Source organism: Triticum aestivum, chromosome 3D (genome assembly GCF_018294505.1).
Source record: "Triticum aestivum cultivar Chinese Spring chromosome 3D, IWGSC CS RefSeq v2.1, whole genome shotgun sequence".
NCBI lineage: Eukaryota > Viridiplantae > Streptophyta > Magnoliopsida > Poales > Poaceae > Triticum > Triticum aestivum.
The window spans coordinates 286,378,728-286,397,768 of NC_057802.1; the positions used below are offsets into that span (position 1 = coordinate 286,378,728).

General features: G+C 46.5%; 1 protein-coding gene across 1 annotated transcript; it reads right to left on the minus strand.

Annotated features, from left to right (window-relative positions):
* Positions 1-17,243: 17,243 nt before the first annotated feature.
* Positions 17,244-18,271, minus strand: LOC123074515 (uncharacterized). Its single transcript, XM_044497333.1, has 2 exons — positions 17,731-18,271; positions 17,244-17,644 (listed from the first exon to the last, which is right to left on the minus strand). The coding sequence occupies exons 1-2, from the start codon at positions 18,247-18,249 to the stop codon at positions 17,333-17,335; spliced, it is 831 nt and encodes a 276-aa protein (XP_044353268.1). The 5' UTR covers positions 18,250-18,271; the 3' UTR covers positions 17,244-17,332.
* Positions 18,272-19,041: the final 770 nt, after the last annotated feature.

Genomic DNA, 19,041 nt, shown 5'->3' on the forward strand with positions numbered 1-19,041 from the left:
GAATTATATGAGCATGATGAAAACTAACTTGACAACAATTCCCATGTGTCCTCGGGAGTGCTTTGCTTTATATAAGAGTTCGTCCAGGCTTGTCCTTCACTACAAAAAGGATTGGGCCACTTTGCTGCACCTTGTTTACTTTTGTTACTTGTTACCCGTTGCGAATTATCTATCACACAACTATCTGTTACCGATAATTTCAGTGCTTGCAGAGAATACTGATACGTCTCCAACGTATCTACTTTTCCAAACACTTTTGCCCTTGTTTTGGACTCATACTTGCATGATTTGAATGGAACTAACCCAGACTGACGCTGTTTTCAGCAGAACTGCCATGGTGTTATTTTTGTGCAGAAATAAATGTTCTCGGAATGACCTGAAAATCCACGGAGACACGTTTTGGAATTAATAAAAAATGCTGGCAAAAGAATCAGCATCAGGGGGCCCACACCCTGTCCACGAGGGTGCAGGGCGCGCCCCCTGCCTCGTGGGCCCCCTGGGACTCCACCGACCTCAACCCCAACTCCATATATTCACGTTTGGGGACAAAAAAATCAGAGAGAAGGATTCATCGCGTTTTACGATACGGAGCCGCCGCCAAGCCCTAATCTTCCTCGGGAGGGCTGATCTGGAGTCTGTTCGGGGCTCCGGATAGGGGAATCCATCGTCGTCGTCATCATCAACCATCCTCCATCACCAATTTCAAGATGCTCACTGCCGTGCATGAGTAATCCCATCGTAGGCTTGCTGGACGGTGATGGGTTGGATGAGATTTATCATGTAATCGAGTTAGTTTTGTTAGGGTTTGATCCCTAGTATCCATTATGTTCCAAGATTGATGTTGCTATGACTTTGCTATGCTTAATGCTTGTCACTAGGGACCGAGTGCCATGATTTCAGATCTGAACCTATTATGTCTTCAAGAATATATGTGAGTTCTTGATCCTATCTTGCAAATCAATAGTCACCTACTATGTGTTATGATCCGGCAACCCCGAAGTGACAATAATCGGTACCACTCCCGGTGATGACCATAGTTTGAGGAGTTCATGTATTCACTAAGTGTTAATGCTTTGGTTCGGTACTCTATTAAAAGGAGGCCTTACTATCCCTTAGTTTCCAATAGGACCCCGCTTCCACGGGAGGGTAGGACAAAATATGTCATGAAAGTTCTTTTCCATAAGCACGTATGACTATATTCGGAATACATGCCTACATTACATTGATGAACTGGATCTAGTTCTGTGTCACCCTATGTTATAACTATTACATGAGGAATCGCATCCGACATAATTATACATCATTGATCCATTGCCTATGAGCTTTTCACATATTGATCTTTGCTTAGTTACTTTTCCGTTGCCACTGTTACGATTGCTACAAAAACTACCACTGTTACATTTGCCACCGTTACCGTTACTTCCATACTACTTTGCTACTAAATACTTTGCTGCAGACATTAAGTCTTTCAGGTGTGGTTGAATTGACAACTCAACTGCTAATACTTGAGCATATTCTTTGGCTCCCCTTATGACGAATCAATAAATTTGGGTTGAATACTCTACCCTCGAAAGCTGTTGCGATCCCTTATACTTGTGGGTTATAAAGACTATTTTCGGGCGCCGTTGCCGGGGAGCATAGCTCTATTCTTTGAGTCACTTGGGATTTATATCTGTTGATCACTATGAGTAACTTGAACCAAGATTTTTCCCTAAACTACGAGGGGAGGTAAGGAACTGCCATCTAGCTCTGCACTTGATTCACCTTCTGTTATGAGTAAATTTGCGACACCTACACCTGTTATTGATTCTGATATGTCGCATGTTATTGATGATGCCACTTCTACTATTCATGATGCTTATGATAAAACTACTTCTATGCTTGATAATACGGTGCCATTAGGTGAATTTATTGATGAACAACTTGCTAGGGTTAGAGAGAACGAAATTATTGAAAGAGATAATATTGATGAAAGTGATGATGAAGATTCTCCCCCTAGATATGAATTGCCTGATGTACCTGAGGGTTATGTTATGGATGAAGAAACTACTAGAGACCTTTTTGCTTGCAAAGATAGATATGATCTTAAGAAACTATTAGCTAAGCTGAAAGAAAAGTCTTTGAATGCTAGAATGAAATATGACCATGCTTTTGCTACTTCACCTATCTGTATTTCTGATAAGGATTATGATTTCTCTGTCGATCCTGAGTTAATTACTTTGGTTGAATCTGATCCTTTTTATGGCTATGAATCTGAAACTGTTGTGGCACATCTTACTAAATTGAATGATATAGCCACCCTATTCACTCATGAGGAAAAAATTCGCTACTACTATATCCTTAAGTTATTTCCGTTCTCATTAAAGGGTGATGCTAAAACATGGTTTAATTCTCTTGCTCCTGGTTGTGTGCGTAGTCCCCAGGATATGATTTATTACTTCTCTGCTAAATATTTCCCCGCTCATAAGAAACAAGCTGCCTTAAGGGAAATATATAATTTTGTGCAAATTGAAGAAGAGAGTCTCCCACAAGCTTGGGGGAGGCTTCTCCGATTACTTAATGCTTTGCCTGATCATCCTCTCAAGAAAAATGAAATACTTGATATCTTTTATAATGGACTAACCGATGCTTCCAGAGACCACCTGGATAGTTGTGCTGGTTGTGTTTTCAGGGAAAGAACTGTTGAGCAAGCTGAATTGCTATTGAATAATATATTGAGTAATGATAATGATTGGACACTTCCTGAACCAACTCCTAAGCCAACTCCGAAGAAAAGGGGTATTCTATTTCTCAGTCCTGAAGATATGCAAGAGGCAAAGAAATCTATGAAAGAAAAGGGTATTAAAGCTGAAGATGTTAAGAATTTACCACCTATTGAAGAAATACATGGTCTTGATAACCCGACACACGTAGTAAAGGTAAACTCTCTCTATAGATTTGATGAAGGTGATATTCCTCGTAATAAGTCTGCTAGCCAATGCTTGGATGAGTTTGATAATTTTATTGTTAAACAAGAAAACTTCAATGCTTATGTTGGTAGACAATTGAAACGTAATGCTTATATGATTGAACACTTGAGTGATTATATGTCTAGATTTAAAGGTGACCTTAAACTTATTAGTAAACATGCTTCTATGGTTACCACTCAGGTAGAACAAGTGCTTAAAGCACAAGATGATTTGCTCAATGAATTAAATAATAAGAAAAATGATAACGTTGTTAGAGTTGTGACTAGAGTAGAATGACTCAGGAACTTTTGTATCCTGAGGGCCTCCCTAAGAGAGTTTAGCAAGATTCTCAGGGAACTAATGTTGACACACCTAGTCCTTCTAAGAAGAAGAAAAAGAAAAATGATAGGACTTTGCATGCTTCTAGTGAACCTGTTGTTGACACACCTGAGAATCCCAATGATATTTCTATTTCTGATGCTGAAACACAATCTGGTAATGAACATGAACCTAGTGATAATGTTAATGATGATGTTCATGTTGATGCTCAACCAAGCAATAACAATGATGTAGAGATTGAACCTGCTGTTGATCTTGATAACCCACAATCAAAGAATCAACGTTATGATAAGAGAGACTTTGTTGCTAGGAAGCACGGTAAAGAAAGAGAACCATGGGTTCAGAAACCCATGCCTTTTCCTCCTAAACCATCCAAGAAAAAGGATGATGAGGATTTTGAGCGCTTTGCTGAAATGATTAGACCTATCTTTTTGCGTATGCGTTTGACTGATATGCTTAAAATGAATCCTTATGCTAAGTATATGAAAGATATTGTTACAAATAAAAGAAAGATACCGGAAGCTGAAATTTCCACCATGCTTGCCAATTATACTTTTAAAGGTGGAATACCAAAGAAACTAGGAGATCCAGGAGTACCAACTATACCATGCTCCATTAAAAGAAACTATGTTAAAATTGCTTTATGTGATCTTGGAGCCGGTGTTAGTGTTATGCCTCTCTCTTTATATTGTAGACTTGATTTGAATAAGTTGACACCTACTGAAATATCTTTGCAACCCGATAAATCAACTGCTATACATGTCGGTATTTGTGAGGATGTGCATGTTGTGGTTGCAAACGTTACTATTTTAACGGACTTTGTTATTCTTGATATTCCCGAGGACGATAGTATGTCTATTATCCTTGGTAGACCTTTTTTGAATAATGTAGGGGCTGTTATTGATTGCAACAAAGGCAATGTCACTTTTCATGTTAATGGTAATGAGCATATGGTACACTTTCCGAGGAAACAACCTCAAGTCCACATTATCAATTCTATTGGACAAATTTCAATGATTACTATTGGAGGTTTTGAATTCCCTCTTCCTACTCTCAAGAAGAAATATGATATTCTTATTGTTGGGGACATGCATATCCCCGTTGAGGTAACCTAGTGTTATTCAAAAATTCTTCGGTTCCATGTTATTCGGAAAGAGTTTGTTAACAAGACTTGATCAACCTTGTTAGTGGATTCCTTTTGATGAGCATGAGATGGATGAAGCTAGAAAGCACAACTCTCTGTACCCTCCTTTTACTTTATGTTATTTAGATTAAATAAAGCAAAAATAGTATTTTCTGTCTGTTTTCTGGATTATCCTTGCAATAAAAATACCCCAAAAATAAAAGTTCTCCAAATGTCCTGAAAATGATATATGATTTTTTGTAGAATATTTAAGAATTTCTGGCACTGAGAACACACCAGGGGGACCCACCATATGGCCACGAGGGTGCAGGGCGCGCCCACCCCCCTGGGGCGCGCCCCCTGCCTCATGGGCCCCACGTGGACCCCCTCCACTTATTCCAGCACCCCCTCACTTTGTCTTCCTCCAGAAAAAATCCTCCCATAGCTCTAACCAGTGTTCTAGCTCATCTTGCTACCATTTTCGATCTCCTTACTCAAAGCTCCATTCACAAAACTGTTTTGGGGGATTGTTCTTCGGTATGTGACTCCTCCAATGGTCCAATTAGTTTTTGTTCTAGTGCTTTATTTATTGCAAATTTTTGCTGCTAGGGGGACCCTGTTCTTGAGCTTTCATGTCAAATTTATATGGTCAAAAGTAGTTTTAATGCATGATATAGTCTCTAGGCACTTGTGGGAGTAGTTGCTATCAATCTTGTCGAGTTTGGTTCACTTTTATTTTGAGTCACTAAAATTTTAGAAATTTTTCCGAGGGAGAAAATGTTGAAGAGATTGTTGAGAGGCTCTTCGAGCCGAAGCTCGAAAGATAAGCAGAATGAGGAGAATAAAAAGCCCAAATACAATCTTCCTCACACTGCGGAGGTTCGGCCATGCGAATGGCCTTGTGACGCTTTCTTGAGAGCTGCCGGAATTTACGATGACTTTTATTACTTGGCTGAGAATGCAGGCCTCACCGAGTTCCTCCACGACCAGCGCGAACAGTATCTCTTACTCACTAATATTTTCATGCAAATTTTTTATTTCCATGCTAAGAAATCACCACCTTCAGTGGAGTTTCACTTATATGATGAGGTTAAGGAGATGTCACTCCATGATTTTTGTCGGGTCTGCAAGATACCCTTTGTGGGCAGCATCGAGGAACCACACCGTAGTGATGTGGATGGATTTATTGATAGAATTGATGTAGGGGAAACGAGGAAAGTTTCAGACGCAAGAATTACTAGTATTCATTTTCCTGTTCTACGTTACTTTGCAATATTTGCTAGTAGATGCTTAATTGGTCGCGGGAACAGTGGAAATCTTAGTGCTCCTAATCTTGTCATTTTGCGCCATGCTTTGTTTCGTGATACAACTTTCAGCTTAGGCGCTATTATTGCTAAACGATTAAGTCTGAACCGTACAAAGGGCCCCATCTTCGGAGGCATCTTTGCTTCACGCCTTGCTGAACACTTTGAGATACCTATTAGGCATTATGAGAAAGAGGAAAAGTTGATGCCCCCTATTTTCTAGATTATAAGAGTATCATAGCACATGATTTTATCGTTAAAAATAAGAAGAAGATGCTTAAGTATAATTTGATATTTGATAAAACTCACTGTGAGATTATTACCTTGCATGCACCCTCTTTGTTTAACATACTTTCAGGCACGTACCTCATCTTGCCAGAGGCCATTTATGCATACTGGAGGCTGACACAAGTCCCGGAGCTTGAGCTTGAACCACCACTTGACCTTATCGACAGTCTGTTTATCAGTGGGATCCGGAGGAGATTGCCAACCAGTGGCACCATGAGGACCCTCCTCAGTACACCGGAGAGTAGCTTCGATATGTGGGCATAGACCAACTTAGGCCAAAAGCCTAAGCTTGGGGGAGTAAGTATTTCTCACCGACATTACATTCATGTTCACACACTCATGCCAGTTGTCGGTGCTCATACTTTTTCATTGTACCATCCATGCTAGTTTATTTTCTTTTCTAAGCCTTCTTCTTGTGTGTTTGAAAAAAAACCTTAAGAAAAACCAAAAAAAATTAGTTGTAGCTTTTAGCTAGTCTACTTTCCATGTCTGTAGTAGTAGTAACTAAAAGAAAACCCAAAAAGATTTCTCGTTCTTGTTTTGCTTCTTGGGAGCTTTCCCATGTAAATAGTTTTATTTCTTTTCTTTTCTTTGGGGGTCGAGAGGAGAAGACCATGATGAAAATGTTGAATGGCTCTCATATGCATTATTGTTGATTTAACAAAGAGCTCATATTACCTTGTCTTCTCCCTTGTATTAAATGCTTGCAGATTCCAGCTTAGTCCAATGCACGTGCACTATTATTATTATCCACATCGTTCGGTCGTGCGAGTGAAAGGCAATAATGACGATATATGATGGGCTGATTGAGATGAGAGAAGCTGGTAGGAACTCGACCTATCTTGTTTTTGTAAATATGATTAGTTCATCGTTCCTGGTTCAGCCTATTATGAATGAAACATGTTTGCAATGACAATTAGAGATTATAGTTGCTCATGACATGCTTAATTTGCTAGGATTTTATAATGGTTTACCTTGCGTGCCAACATGCTATTAAAATGGTTGTGATGTGCTATGATAGGGTGGTATCCTCCTTTGAACGGTTCGAGTGGCTTGACTTGGCACATGTTCACGCATGTAGTCGAAACAAAATCAACATAGCCTTCACGATATTTATGTTCATGGTGATTTATATCCTACTCATGCTTGCACTCATTGTTGATTAATCTTAATGCATGTTCGTGACTGTTGTCGCTCTCTAGTTGGACGCTTCCTAGTCTCTTTCTAGCTTTCACTTGTACTAAGCGGGAATATTGCTTGTGAATCCACTTCCATAAACCCCAAAGTTATTCCATATGAGTCCACCATACCTTCCTATATGTGGTATTTACCTGCCATTCCAAGTAAATTTGTATGTGCCAAACTCTAAACCTTCAAATGAAATTCTATTTTGTATGCTCGAATAGCTCATGTATCAACTAGGGTTGTCTATATCTTCCATGCTAGGTGGGTTATTCTCACGATGAGTGGACTCCGCTCCTCATTCACGAGAAAATGGCCGGTAACCAGGGTGCCCAGTCCCATGCTAAAATCAGAATAATTGCAAACAAAACTCCCCCAGGATTGTTGTTAGTTGGAGGCACCGTTGTTTCGGACAAGACATGGATTGATGTTTGTTGGTGGTGGGGGAGTATAAACTTTAGTATTCTGTTTGGGAACCACCTATAATGTGTGTAGCATGGAAGATATCGAGATCTCTTGGTTGTTATGTTGACAATGAAAGCATGCTGCTCAAAATATTATTCAATCTCTATTTCAAAACTCGAGCTCTGGCACCTCTGCAAATCCCTGCTTCCCTCTGCAAAGGGTCTATCTAATTACTTTTATGCTGAGTCATCACCCTCTTATAAAAAAGCACCAGTTGGAGAGCACCACTATCATTCGCATGCATTGCTATTAATTTACAATGAGTATGACTGTGACTGGATCTCTTTTACCATGAATTACAATGTCTAGTCAGTCCTTGATCTTCAGGGGTGCTCTGCGTTTATGTTTTGCGGTCTTAGAAAGGGCTAGCGAGATACCATCTTGTTGTATCATGTTATGATTGTTTTGAGAAAGTGTTGTCACCCGAGATTTATTATTATTGCTCGCTAGTTGATTATGCCATTGATATGAGTAAACATGAGACCTAAATGTTATTGTGAATATGGTTAGTTCATAATCTTCGCTGAGAACTTGAATGCTGGCTTTACATATTTGCAACAACAAGATGAAACAGAGTTTGTAAAAGTTTTTCTTTATCACTTTCAGTTTGTCAACTGAATTGCTTGAGGACAAGCAAAGGTTTAAGCTTGGGGGAGTTGATACGTCTCCAACGTATATACTTTTCCAAACACTTTTCCCTTATTTTGGACTCTAACTTGCATGATTTGAATGGAACTAACCCGGACTGACGCTGTTTTCAGCAGAACTGCCATGGTGTTATTTTTGTGCAAAAATAAAAGTTCTCGGAATGACCTGAAAATCCACGGAGACACGTTTTAGAATTAATAAAAAATACCGGTGAAAGAATCAGCATCAGGGGGCCCACACCCTGTCCACGAGGGTGCAGGGCGCCCCCCCGGGGGCGCGCCCCCTGCCTCGTGGGCCCCCTGGGACTCTACCGACCTCAACCCCAACTCCATATATTCACGTTCGGGGAGAAAAAAATTCAGAGAGAAGGATTCATCACGTTTTACGATAAGGAGCCGCCGCCAAGCCCTAATCTTCCTCGGGAGGGCTGATCTGGAGTCCGTTCGGGGCTCCGGAGAGGGGAATCCGTCGCCGTCGTCATCATCAACCATGCTCCATCACCAATTTCATGATGCTCACCGCCGTGCATGAGTAATCCGATCATATGCTTGTTGGACGGTGATGGGTTGGATGAGATTTATCATATAATCGAGTTAGTTTTGTTAGGGTTTGACCCCTAGTATCCAATATGTTCTAAGATTGATGTTGCTATGACTTTGCTATGCTTAATGCTTGCCACTAGGGCCCGAGTGTCATGCTTTCAGATCTAAACCTATTATGTTTTCATGAATATATGAGAGTTCTTGATCCTATCTTGCAAGTCAATAGTCACCTACTATGTGTTACGATCCGGCAACCCCGAAGTGACAATAATCGGGACCACTACCGGTGATGACCATAGTTTGAGGAGTTCATGTATTCACTAAGTGTTAATGCTTTGGTCCAGTACTCTATTAAAAGGAGGCCTTAATATCCCTTAGTTTCCAATAGGACCCCGCTATCATGGGAGGGTAGGACAAAAGATGTCATGCAAGTTCTTTTCCATAAGCACGATGACTATATTCGGAATACGTGCCTACATTACATTGATGGACTGGAGCTAGTTCTGTGTCACCCTATGTTATAACTGTTGCATGAGGAATTGCATCCAACATAATTATCCATCATTGATCCATTGCCTACGAGCTTTTCACATATTGATCTTTGCTTAGTTACTTTTCCGTTTCCACTGTTACGATTGCTACAAAAACTACTACTGTTACTTTTGCCACCGTTACCATTACTTCCATACTACTTTGCTACTAAATACTTTGCTGCAGATATTAAGTCTTTCACATGTGGTTGAATTGACAACTCAACTGCTAATACTTGAGAATATTATTTGGCTTCCCTTGTGTCGAATCAATAAATTTGGGTTGAATACTCTACCCTCGAAAATTGTTGCGATCCCCTGTACTTGTTGGTTATCAAATACCTTGCTGAAAACCGCTTGTCATTTACTTCTGCTCCTCATTGGATTCGACACTTTTACTTATCGAAAGGACTATGATAGATCTGCTATACTTGTGAGTCATCACCGTCCTTCTTAAACGGGAAGCCATGGACCGGTCACAGTCCACGCTCCCACTCCATTCCCTGCCGCCTTCTCGAAAACCGACCGCAAACCCTACTTCTCCCCTCCCCTTCCTCCCTCGAGCTCGCCGATCGCCGGCACCATGGTGTGGTGGAGCACCGGCCGCAAGGGGGCGCACGACCACGAGGTTGGTTCGTCCTCGGGCCGCCGCCGCGCCGTCAAATCAGAGCCCGCACCACCCCCACATATGGCCCCCGCGCCTCCCCCATTCACCATCGCCCCTACGGCCACCGGCGAGCGCGGCTGACACTACATCCACGCGGATGTTTGACGTCGTTAGTGGGAGACTAGGACGCCGCTCCCCTGGAGCGACGTTCACCTGCCCAATAATTGGCATCTGTCCGTGAATCGGGTGCCGATCTCGCCGGTCCCGACGAGCGGCCGTGCCCGCCGCGAGGAGATCGAACACCGCCGCCGCCTCCTGCCAGACGACCTGTACTACGACCCCAGGTACGTCGTCGACTCCACTCTCTGGGACACCTGGTTTCGAGACGAGCACGACGTGCGACGCGCGTCCTACTTTGCTGGTAGCTCGTCGGGCCCGCGGCGGCCACGTCCAGAGCGCCGAGCGCGTGCTCCAGCCCTCCCTAGTGCGCGGGTGTAGGCGGGTGCGCGGCATTACGCCGATGCCGTCACCTTCGCCCTCTCCGTCGCCATCGCCGCCACCACCTCCTCGCATGACAGAGGAGGAGGAGGCCCGGCTCATTCAACGTGTCATGGAAGACTCCATGAACATGCACGATGAGCGTCAATGGGAGGGCCTGGACACCATGATGGCCCTCTCTGCGGCGGGCGACGTGGCCATACCGGAGCTAGAGATGCTGGACATGGTGAGGGAGGAGGTGAAGGAGGAGGTGCTGGAGGAGCAGCCGGTCGCCGCGTTCCACCCGCACTTGGTGGGCCAGCGGTGGAGCTGGTCGTGCACGGCCATGGAATGGCTGACGCCGTGCGCGCCATGAACTGATGCCCCACGCCGCCGCGGTCACCGGAGCGCGAGACGTCGCCACGGGGTGAGGTGGTGCAAGCGCCTCCCACCTTCCAGGGACCACCGCCCCACCTCTGGATGCCGCCGCCCTACATTGACCTCACTGGCGATGACGACGACAACGACGACGCGTGAGGAGACGACGACGGGCACGACATCGACGGGCACTGCAGCAGCGCGCGAGCTGTGCTTTTTTTATTTTATGTTAATTATGTTTATGTTAAGAACAGTGGAACGGGGCATCGACGGGCCGTGGAGATTGTTTAATTATGTTTTATGTTTGCATTTATTTGATTTTTTCGGCATTTCTTTGAGTTTTTGTGATTTTTTATATCACGTCCACCCTAGACATGATATGGGGAGCGGCCACGTATTGGGCGCACCGACACACGGCCCCAAACGAACATGGAGGACCCCATTGCAGCCCCAAACGGACAAAAGCAAGGCAAAACAAACATCCATTTAGGATCGTGCGCTGAAGTTGGCCTTATTTCTGATACAATATGTACTCGGTACGGGAGTGCACCCTACACAAGTGCGTGGCTAGCTAGCTAGTGTCCAAATCACCGCTTTCTTTGTGCATGTTGTTGCTTTGTGTGGACTCTAGCTGCCTCCTGGGTTTGGAACCTTGTTAGTACCATACCAGGAGGCAGAGCATTTGTTTGTGTGGTGAGGCCGAGTTTACTATTCTGATCTGATGCCAGTATTACTAGTACTTACTCCCTCCATTCGCAAATATAAGTCTTTCTAAAGATTTCAACAAGTGACTACATACGAAGCAAAATGAGTTAATCAATACTTTAAAATATGTCTACATACATTCATATGATGTAGTTCATTTAAAATGTCTAAAAAGACTTATATTTAGAAATAGAGGGAGTACTTTGTTACCTGCTTGCCGTGCTCGCACTATCAATATTATGTAACAATAAATGGATGGATGGATGTCGCAGGATGAAGATAACTTTGGCTTGGTGGGAACACTTACGAGAATGAATCACTCGACATGCACTATGAATGAAGCGTAAAGCCTCTTTTCGGGAGAAAATGGTGGAGGTACTCGGCCGGATGTCAGGAAGGGAAGGACCAAATTTAAGTAAGGCCAACTCCATCACGCGACCACATTCTATCCAGGCCCGTCCGTTTGGGGTAAAAGGGACAAACCAAACGGCCCAGCGCGCGGGAGCAAACGGACTTTTGTTTGTTTTTTGTCCGCTTTCGACCCATCCCGGCCCAAGTTTGCGCCGATTTTGGGGCAAAATGGACAGCGCGCGGACGGGCGGGACGCGCGCGCTTGTCCTCCCCTGGCCCGCCTGTCGGTGGCACAAAGCAAAACCCCCCGCCCGCCTTATTTGGCGCCATTTCCCCCAAACCCTCCCACGTCCCTCCCGCCGCACCCTCCCTTCCCCGTCCATGGCCGACGCCCAGCCGAATTCCGGCGGCCTGGCCGTCGACCCGCCCGGAAAGGTGAAGAAGAAGGCGGCCAAGGCGCTAAGGATGCCGCGGTCGGAGTGCACGCCGGAGGAGATCGCAAAGTTGGACGCGGAATCGGCGAAGAGGAGGAGCCGGAGGGCGGTCGTCAAGGTCAATACCGCCGTGGCCAAGTTCGCCGCCGAGCGCGATGCGATGGAGGCCGCGCGGCGCAAGGCCGCGGTCGACGAGAAGGAGGACATCGTCAACAAAGCGCACGCCCTCCTCATGCTTGGCATGTGTCGTCCGGCCGGTTTCCCTGCAGCGGCCGTCGGCTGGCAAGCACAGGCTCGTCGGTCACCCGGCCGCCGCACTGCTAGTCGCCGACGTCGCGGACCACGCCTATGTCGCCCGGCTTTCCCCCGCCAAGGCACGACGCCCAGACCCTTTCTCGGGGTCGCCGGACGTTGGCGTGATCGCGCCGTCCACTCCGCGCCCCTCGGCCGTCATCGACCTCAACATCACGCCTGGGTCCAGCAGCCGCGGCCGGCCACCGGCCGTCGAGATGCAAAGAAAGCATGCACGGGCACCGTTTACGGGCACCATGTCGTCCCCCCGCGTCTTGTTCGACGGAATGCCAACACCAACGCCCCCCGCCGACGACCCCTTCTACAACCAGTTCATGGAGGATGTGATCTACGAGGGTGGGCAGGGCCGTGCCTACGACCCCGAGGAGACCCAAAGTCAGGATGGCCGCGCCCAGTACGTTGTCGATGAAGAGGCCGACGACCGTGCTGGCTACAACCATGGTGACTCGTGGCACGAAGACGATGACATCTATTGCGAAGGTGATGGTGATGAAGAAGAAGGCAATGACATTGATATTGGTGGCGAGCCATTGTTCATCGACAAGCTCACTCAAAGAGCGGAAGCACAAAAGAGGAGGAAGAGCATGCACGGGTTCATATACACAAGATGAGGACAAGTTGATTTGCCAATGTTGGATGGAGATTAGCCAAGATCCAAAGACCGGCGCGCAACAAATGGGCCTTGTTTTTTGGACGAGAGTCCACAAAACATTCCATGAAAGGAAGATGTTTGAGCCCTACCAAATTATAAGCAACCGTCGCATCACCTCGATTCAAAAGAGGTGGTTGTTCATCCAACAAGAGTGTAACAAGTATTGCACCGCATTTGAGAGCGTTGAAGCACGGCCCGTGAGTGGTCTCGGCGTTGGGGACATGGTATGCTCTCCTTATCCTAGTCCTTTCCTTGCTACGGCCATGAGACTTCGGCCTTGTATATGTTTGCATGTTCAATTGTTGTTGATCATGTGGTGTAGGCATTTCAATCTTTGGAAACATTCAAGGCCCGGCAAAATGACAAGCCATTCACTCTTACGCATTGTTGGACGATCATCAACAAATGCCCTAAGTTCAAGGATCAATACCATGAACTTCAAAGGAAGAGAGGCAAGAAGACGGCCAAGTTCGCCGGAGGTTGAGATGGCGAGGCGTTGAAGAGGCCGAGGGGCAAGACAGACTCCAAGGTGGACGACATACGTGATGCCTCATCCATGGCCTTGCATGAGACTTTGCATGGCATGATGTCTCAAAAGGATATGAGGGACGAGAAGAAGCGGCAAACTAAGGACGAGCAAATGAAGCAATACCTAGAGCTTCAAAGGAAGAAGCTTGAGATGGAGGAGGCGGCCAAGAGGAGGAAGATCGACATGGAGGAGGCGTCCCGGCAAAGGCAGCTCGACATCGAGGCCGCCAATGTCTCGGCCAGGTAGAGGCAGCTCGACATCGAGGCCACCAATGCCGCAACCAAAGCAAAGGAGGTGGCCCTTGCGATCATGAGCGTGGACTTGTCCAAGATGAGCGAGAAGACGAGGAGCTGGTTCGAGGCCAGGCAGAAGGAGATGTTCGACGCCGATGGCCTGAACTAGGTCGTCCGATCAGCCGTGGCCGTTCTTTTTTGGAGGCTGGCATGGGTGCCGCCCGCCCGCTAGGTCGCTGGCTGTGTGCCGGCAAGAAAAACATTCATTTTGGAGACCGGCTGTGTTGTCGGCCGCTGGTTGTGTTGTCGACAAGGACAACTATTCATTTTGAAGGCTGGCTGTGTTGCCGGCGATGGACGTGTAGGCCGCTGGCTCTGTTGCGGCGTGAACTAGGGCCGCTGGCCTGAACTAGGGCGTGGCATTTGAAACGTTGCTCTCTTTTTAAAATGGAGGCGAACAAGATGAGGCAAACGGATGCGGCCGCGCGCTGGACGCATGGCCACCACATCCCAGGACACGCCCGGACACGGCCCCATTGCCCTATCCAAACAGACAGAATCCGGACAAAACGGACGTCCGTTTGGGATCGCGCGATGGATTTTTTGTCCAAAAGGACCCCCTGGCCAACAGAATTGTCAAAAAGGACTACCTGTGGATAAATTTGACAAAAAAGACCCCTGGGCCGTGGCGGCAGGGGCGGCAGGCGACACGTGGCACCTGCCGCCACGCCAGGAGGCGGCGGGCCCTGCCGCCACCGCAGGAGGCGGCCACCCAGTCGAACGGGAATCCCAACTACTCACCGCGCCGCGACGGAACGGAGCGGGCCAGGTGGGCCCTGCCGCCACGGGCAGAGGCGGCCTCTCCTGGGCGTGGTTGCTGGCTGGCCGACAGGCCATGCAGGCTGCGGGCCCCGCCGGTGGGCCTCGCCGCCACTGCCGGAGGCGGCCTCTCCTGGCGCGCTGGCTGGCCGACAGCCCCTGACCACTGATGGCGTTGATTCCCATGACAGCGACCTGACGACGCTAATTCCAACGGCGGGAAATGGACGCTGATGTGCTGCTGCTTTTCCCGGGAATCACTCCTGCTTTTCTTCTGTCCGGGAATCACTCCTGCTTTTCTTCTGTCCGGGAATCGCTCCTGCTTTTGCTTGTTCTGCTTGAGTGGGTGCGACGGCACTGCGGAAGGAATCCTAGGCTGCGGGAACCTGTTGTGCCGACACTACAGGGATCGTAAAATTTCGTATGTTCGCGTTTATTTTCTGGCCATCATTTGTCGTCTGAGCCTATAAAAGGAGACACCGAGGCTCTCGTCATCTTCGTCCAGCCATCCTTGAAATCGCCACTGCGCAAAGTGTGTAACACATTTTTCTAGCCGGTATGAGTTTGCCTTGCTCGGATCAAAGCATTAGGCCGAGGAAAATGAAGAATGCAAGTTTGCCTCCGGGGATGGCAGTCCTGCGGTGTTGGTGTGGCGATCTTTGCAAGGTGAAGGAGGTGACGGATTTTTCAGATTGGTTGGGCATGAAGTTTTTCATGTGCGCCAATTATGAGGAAGATCCAACCGTAGCTATTTCAGAGTACGACAAGCCTCCGTTATGCTTTAACCATCACGAATAGATATTGTTGGTATTTTGATTGATTCTTTAATAACATTCTTGTTTCTTGTTGTAGTCCCCTCCGCCTCTGTGCATGTACTATCGTTGGATTGACACGGAGATGCCGGCTTGGGCAGTGACTGAGATTCGTGAAAGAAGTCGCCGTGCGTGGAATAGTTTCTATGCGGAAGAGCGACGCGAGAAGGCGGAAGCTGAGGAGAAAGCAGAGCAAGAGAGAGAGTTAAAAGAATACTATGCGGAGCAACACCGTTTTTTCAGGATTTAGGAAAGAAAACAGGGAAGAGGCTCGTTGCATGGAGGAGCAGGAACGACAGTGAAAGGAGGCTCGTGAGGCGGAGAGGCAGAGAAAGAAAGAAAGGGCTCGTGAGGCCAAGGCAGCGGAAGAAGCTGGCGATGGAAAAGGAAAATATCCACGCTGGACTCAGTAGATTCTTGTGGTAGTATTTTAAATTTCGCAATCATTTGTATCTTTATTTCTGTAGTTTAATGTAGCTTTATTTCAGTAGTTAAATGTAGCTTTATTTCAATTCTACGATGTATCTTATTTTCAGTTGTACCGTGTCGTAATGGAAAAAATATATAGTTTTAGAATAAAGTAGTGGCATTTTCTTTCCCTCCACTAATATCGAACATCATGCAAGAACTACAAAATGAAATTAAGATAGAACATAATGCCCTACAATAAGAGAGTACAAACTAATAATGCAAGTACATCTGAATTAAACGGTAGAACTGGAATATAGCTTAAAAACTACATGAAGGCATCATTGTCATCCTCCGTCGATGCAGAACTCTTGCCCTTCGACGATGCAGAACTCTTACCCTCGGACGATGCAGAACTCTTGCTCTTCGAGGATGCAGTACTCTTGCCCTTAGACGATGCAGAACTCTTGCCCTTTGACGATGCAGAACCCGGAAGCGGCGGCATGAAGATATCATCTTCGTCCTCGCTCTCCTCAGTCCATAAAAATGGATGCTTTTATGCAGTCCTTCTGAAAGTTTCACTCTCCGGCTCCACTACCTTCTTCCACCTTGCATGCAATCTAAGAAGTTTTTTACGTACCTCCTCATAGGTCCTTTCAGGCCACCCAGACCTACGTAATTGGTGAGCCAACTGATTCATAATGGTGTCACTACCGGTGAGTTTGTCCCATGGAACTATCCTATTGTCCATCCTGAAATCGGTAGCTAGCCTCAGAAGAGTCCTGCTCATCCCAGGGTGAAAACTATGATCGAAAGGATAATGGGACATCTCGACTACACTACACTCGAATGCTTATCCACCTCCGTCTGAAGGGGGTTTTATAGGTAGAGAGGAGAAAATGGCGGGAAAGAACGACTTCAGTATGGCGGGAAAGGGTTGGCGGGAAAATATGGCGGGAAGGGGTTGGCGGGAAACGGGTGGCAGGAAGATATGGCGGGAAGGGGTTGGCAGGAAACGGGTGGCGGGAACATATGGAGGGAAAGCGTTGGCGGGAAAATATTGAGGGGAAAGGGTTGCGCGAAAACATAAGCCGAAGAGTGGAGCGGGATAGTATGGCGGGAGATATAGGCAGGAAAAATTGTTCCTGACTGGTGCATTTTTATTTCAGCATACATAGATGTTCAAATCGAAAAGTCCGATACTGACATATGTAGATACAATGGGTCGCGCACGTGGATAGTTGAATCATTGTAGTCGACGACGGCCAGCTGGCCTTCCCTTCGGACTGGAAAGCTCCAAGCGATTAGGTGGTCGAGTTACACGAAGACCGCGACCGTACTCCAGTTGGTCTTCCTGTGTCTGCGACTCCTGCATAGGTGGTGGAGTCTGTAATCCTTGTTGCAAACCTGATGCGTAATTGTAGGCGTATGGTTGTTGTGACTCCTCAGGGATAAAAGATGGGCCAATAACATCCTCTCTGAAGAAATCTGTATCTACTGTGTTAACATTGTCGCCAGGTTGGGTGTACTCATCGTCCCAATTTACATCAGGTATGCCCTGCACATAGAAACATTGTAAACAAAAACTGTTAGAGGATAATATGTAATATCACTGTAAATGCATTAAAATGTAAACATGACTACCTGATCAGATCCCTCGCGTGTACTGTCTGGACATTCTACCTGGTACTGGTTTAAATCTGGGACACGAGTCTCCTCGGGCATGGAGATCCCTCGCGTGGAGAGATACGGCTGAGATCCCTCACCTTGAGTGTATGCGCCATATCCTGTGTATGCATATGGGTTTGGGGAAAGATACAGCTCAGGCATCGAATCCAAGCCCATGCCATGGCCCTGTGATGTCTGCCCCTGACGAAGCAGCACTGAAGAAGAGCGATGTAGTGGCAGAGATGAGTCATGTCGTGGCAATGTCGTTGTTGTACCCGGACCCTCCCCCCACTGCCCATGGCTTGTACGCGCCTCGCTCGGTCTGGACGACGGCGCCGCACTCGGTCTGGCTGACCTCGGTACTGGCATGTTGTACGCTCCAGTGACAACGTCGTCGCCTCTACCACATCTCAACTTTGTTAGCACGTATTCTTTAAAACGTTTATTGAATGACTTGATAGCTTGTCCCCTGGGCGGCATGCTTTCCGTCGCCATCTGCCCTATGTCCTTGGCAGTTTGAAGCTGGAAAAATATTTGGTTGTTATTTGGTTGAAATGATTATGAAATGATGGACCTGAAAAAATTACTAGTGATTACCATCCGGTCATGATAGTAAGCTGCATGCAGCTCAACAGGTCTCTGCATCTGCTCCTCGTGCGTGAGATTTGTTGGTATCGTAGCTGGTTGACCGGCCAGGCTTGTACGCGTGCTGATGCAGTACCACTGCTTGTACGCTTGAGCTGTACTTCCATCGTACGGTCTGCAAAATTATATAATAACATCAACCGTTGTGATGAAAGCAAAGCATCTTCACGCATCGTATGGTCATTGTAATAAAATAATGTAAATAAAATGTACCTAAGTTGATACACTATATCTGCTAGCGCTTCATTTTCCCACTTCTGTACCCATTGAATGTTGCGTTCCCTCCAATCGTAAAGACTCCAACCGTGGCCCATATTGGTTAGCCTGCAAATTATGTAACAAAGTGTGAGTTTAGTAAATTAAAAAGGACACTAACTATTTAGGGAGGTCACATCTTACTTATGGGTTTCCTCGTCCGTACATCTTGGAAAAGGTGGTGGAATCTCCTGATACAGACCGAACTGTCTCATGACACGCTCTGGGTTGTAAGGCTCAACTCACCACAGGAACAATAAGTAGCAGCGAGTCAGCCAGAATGCACTATCGGTCAACATGCCTGCTGTGATGGGTCGTATATCAAAGACCATCTGTACATGCTCCTGAGTCCATGGGTTCCATGTGACTACAGACTCATCAAGTGCC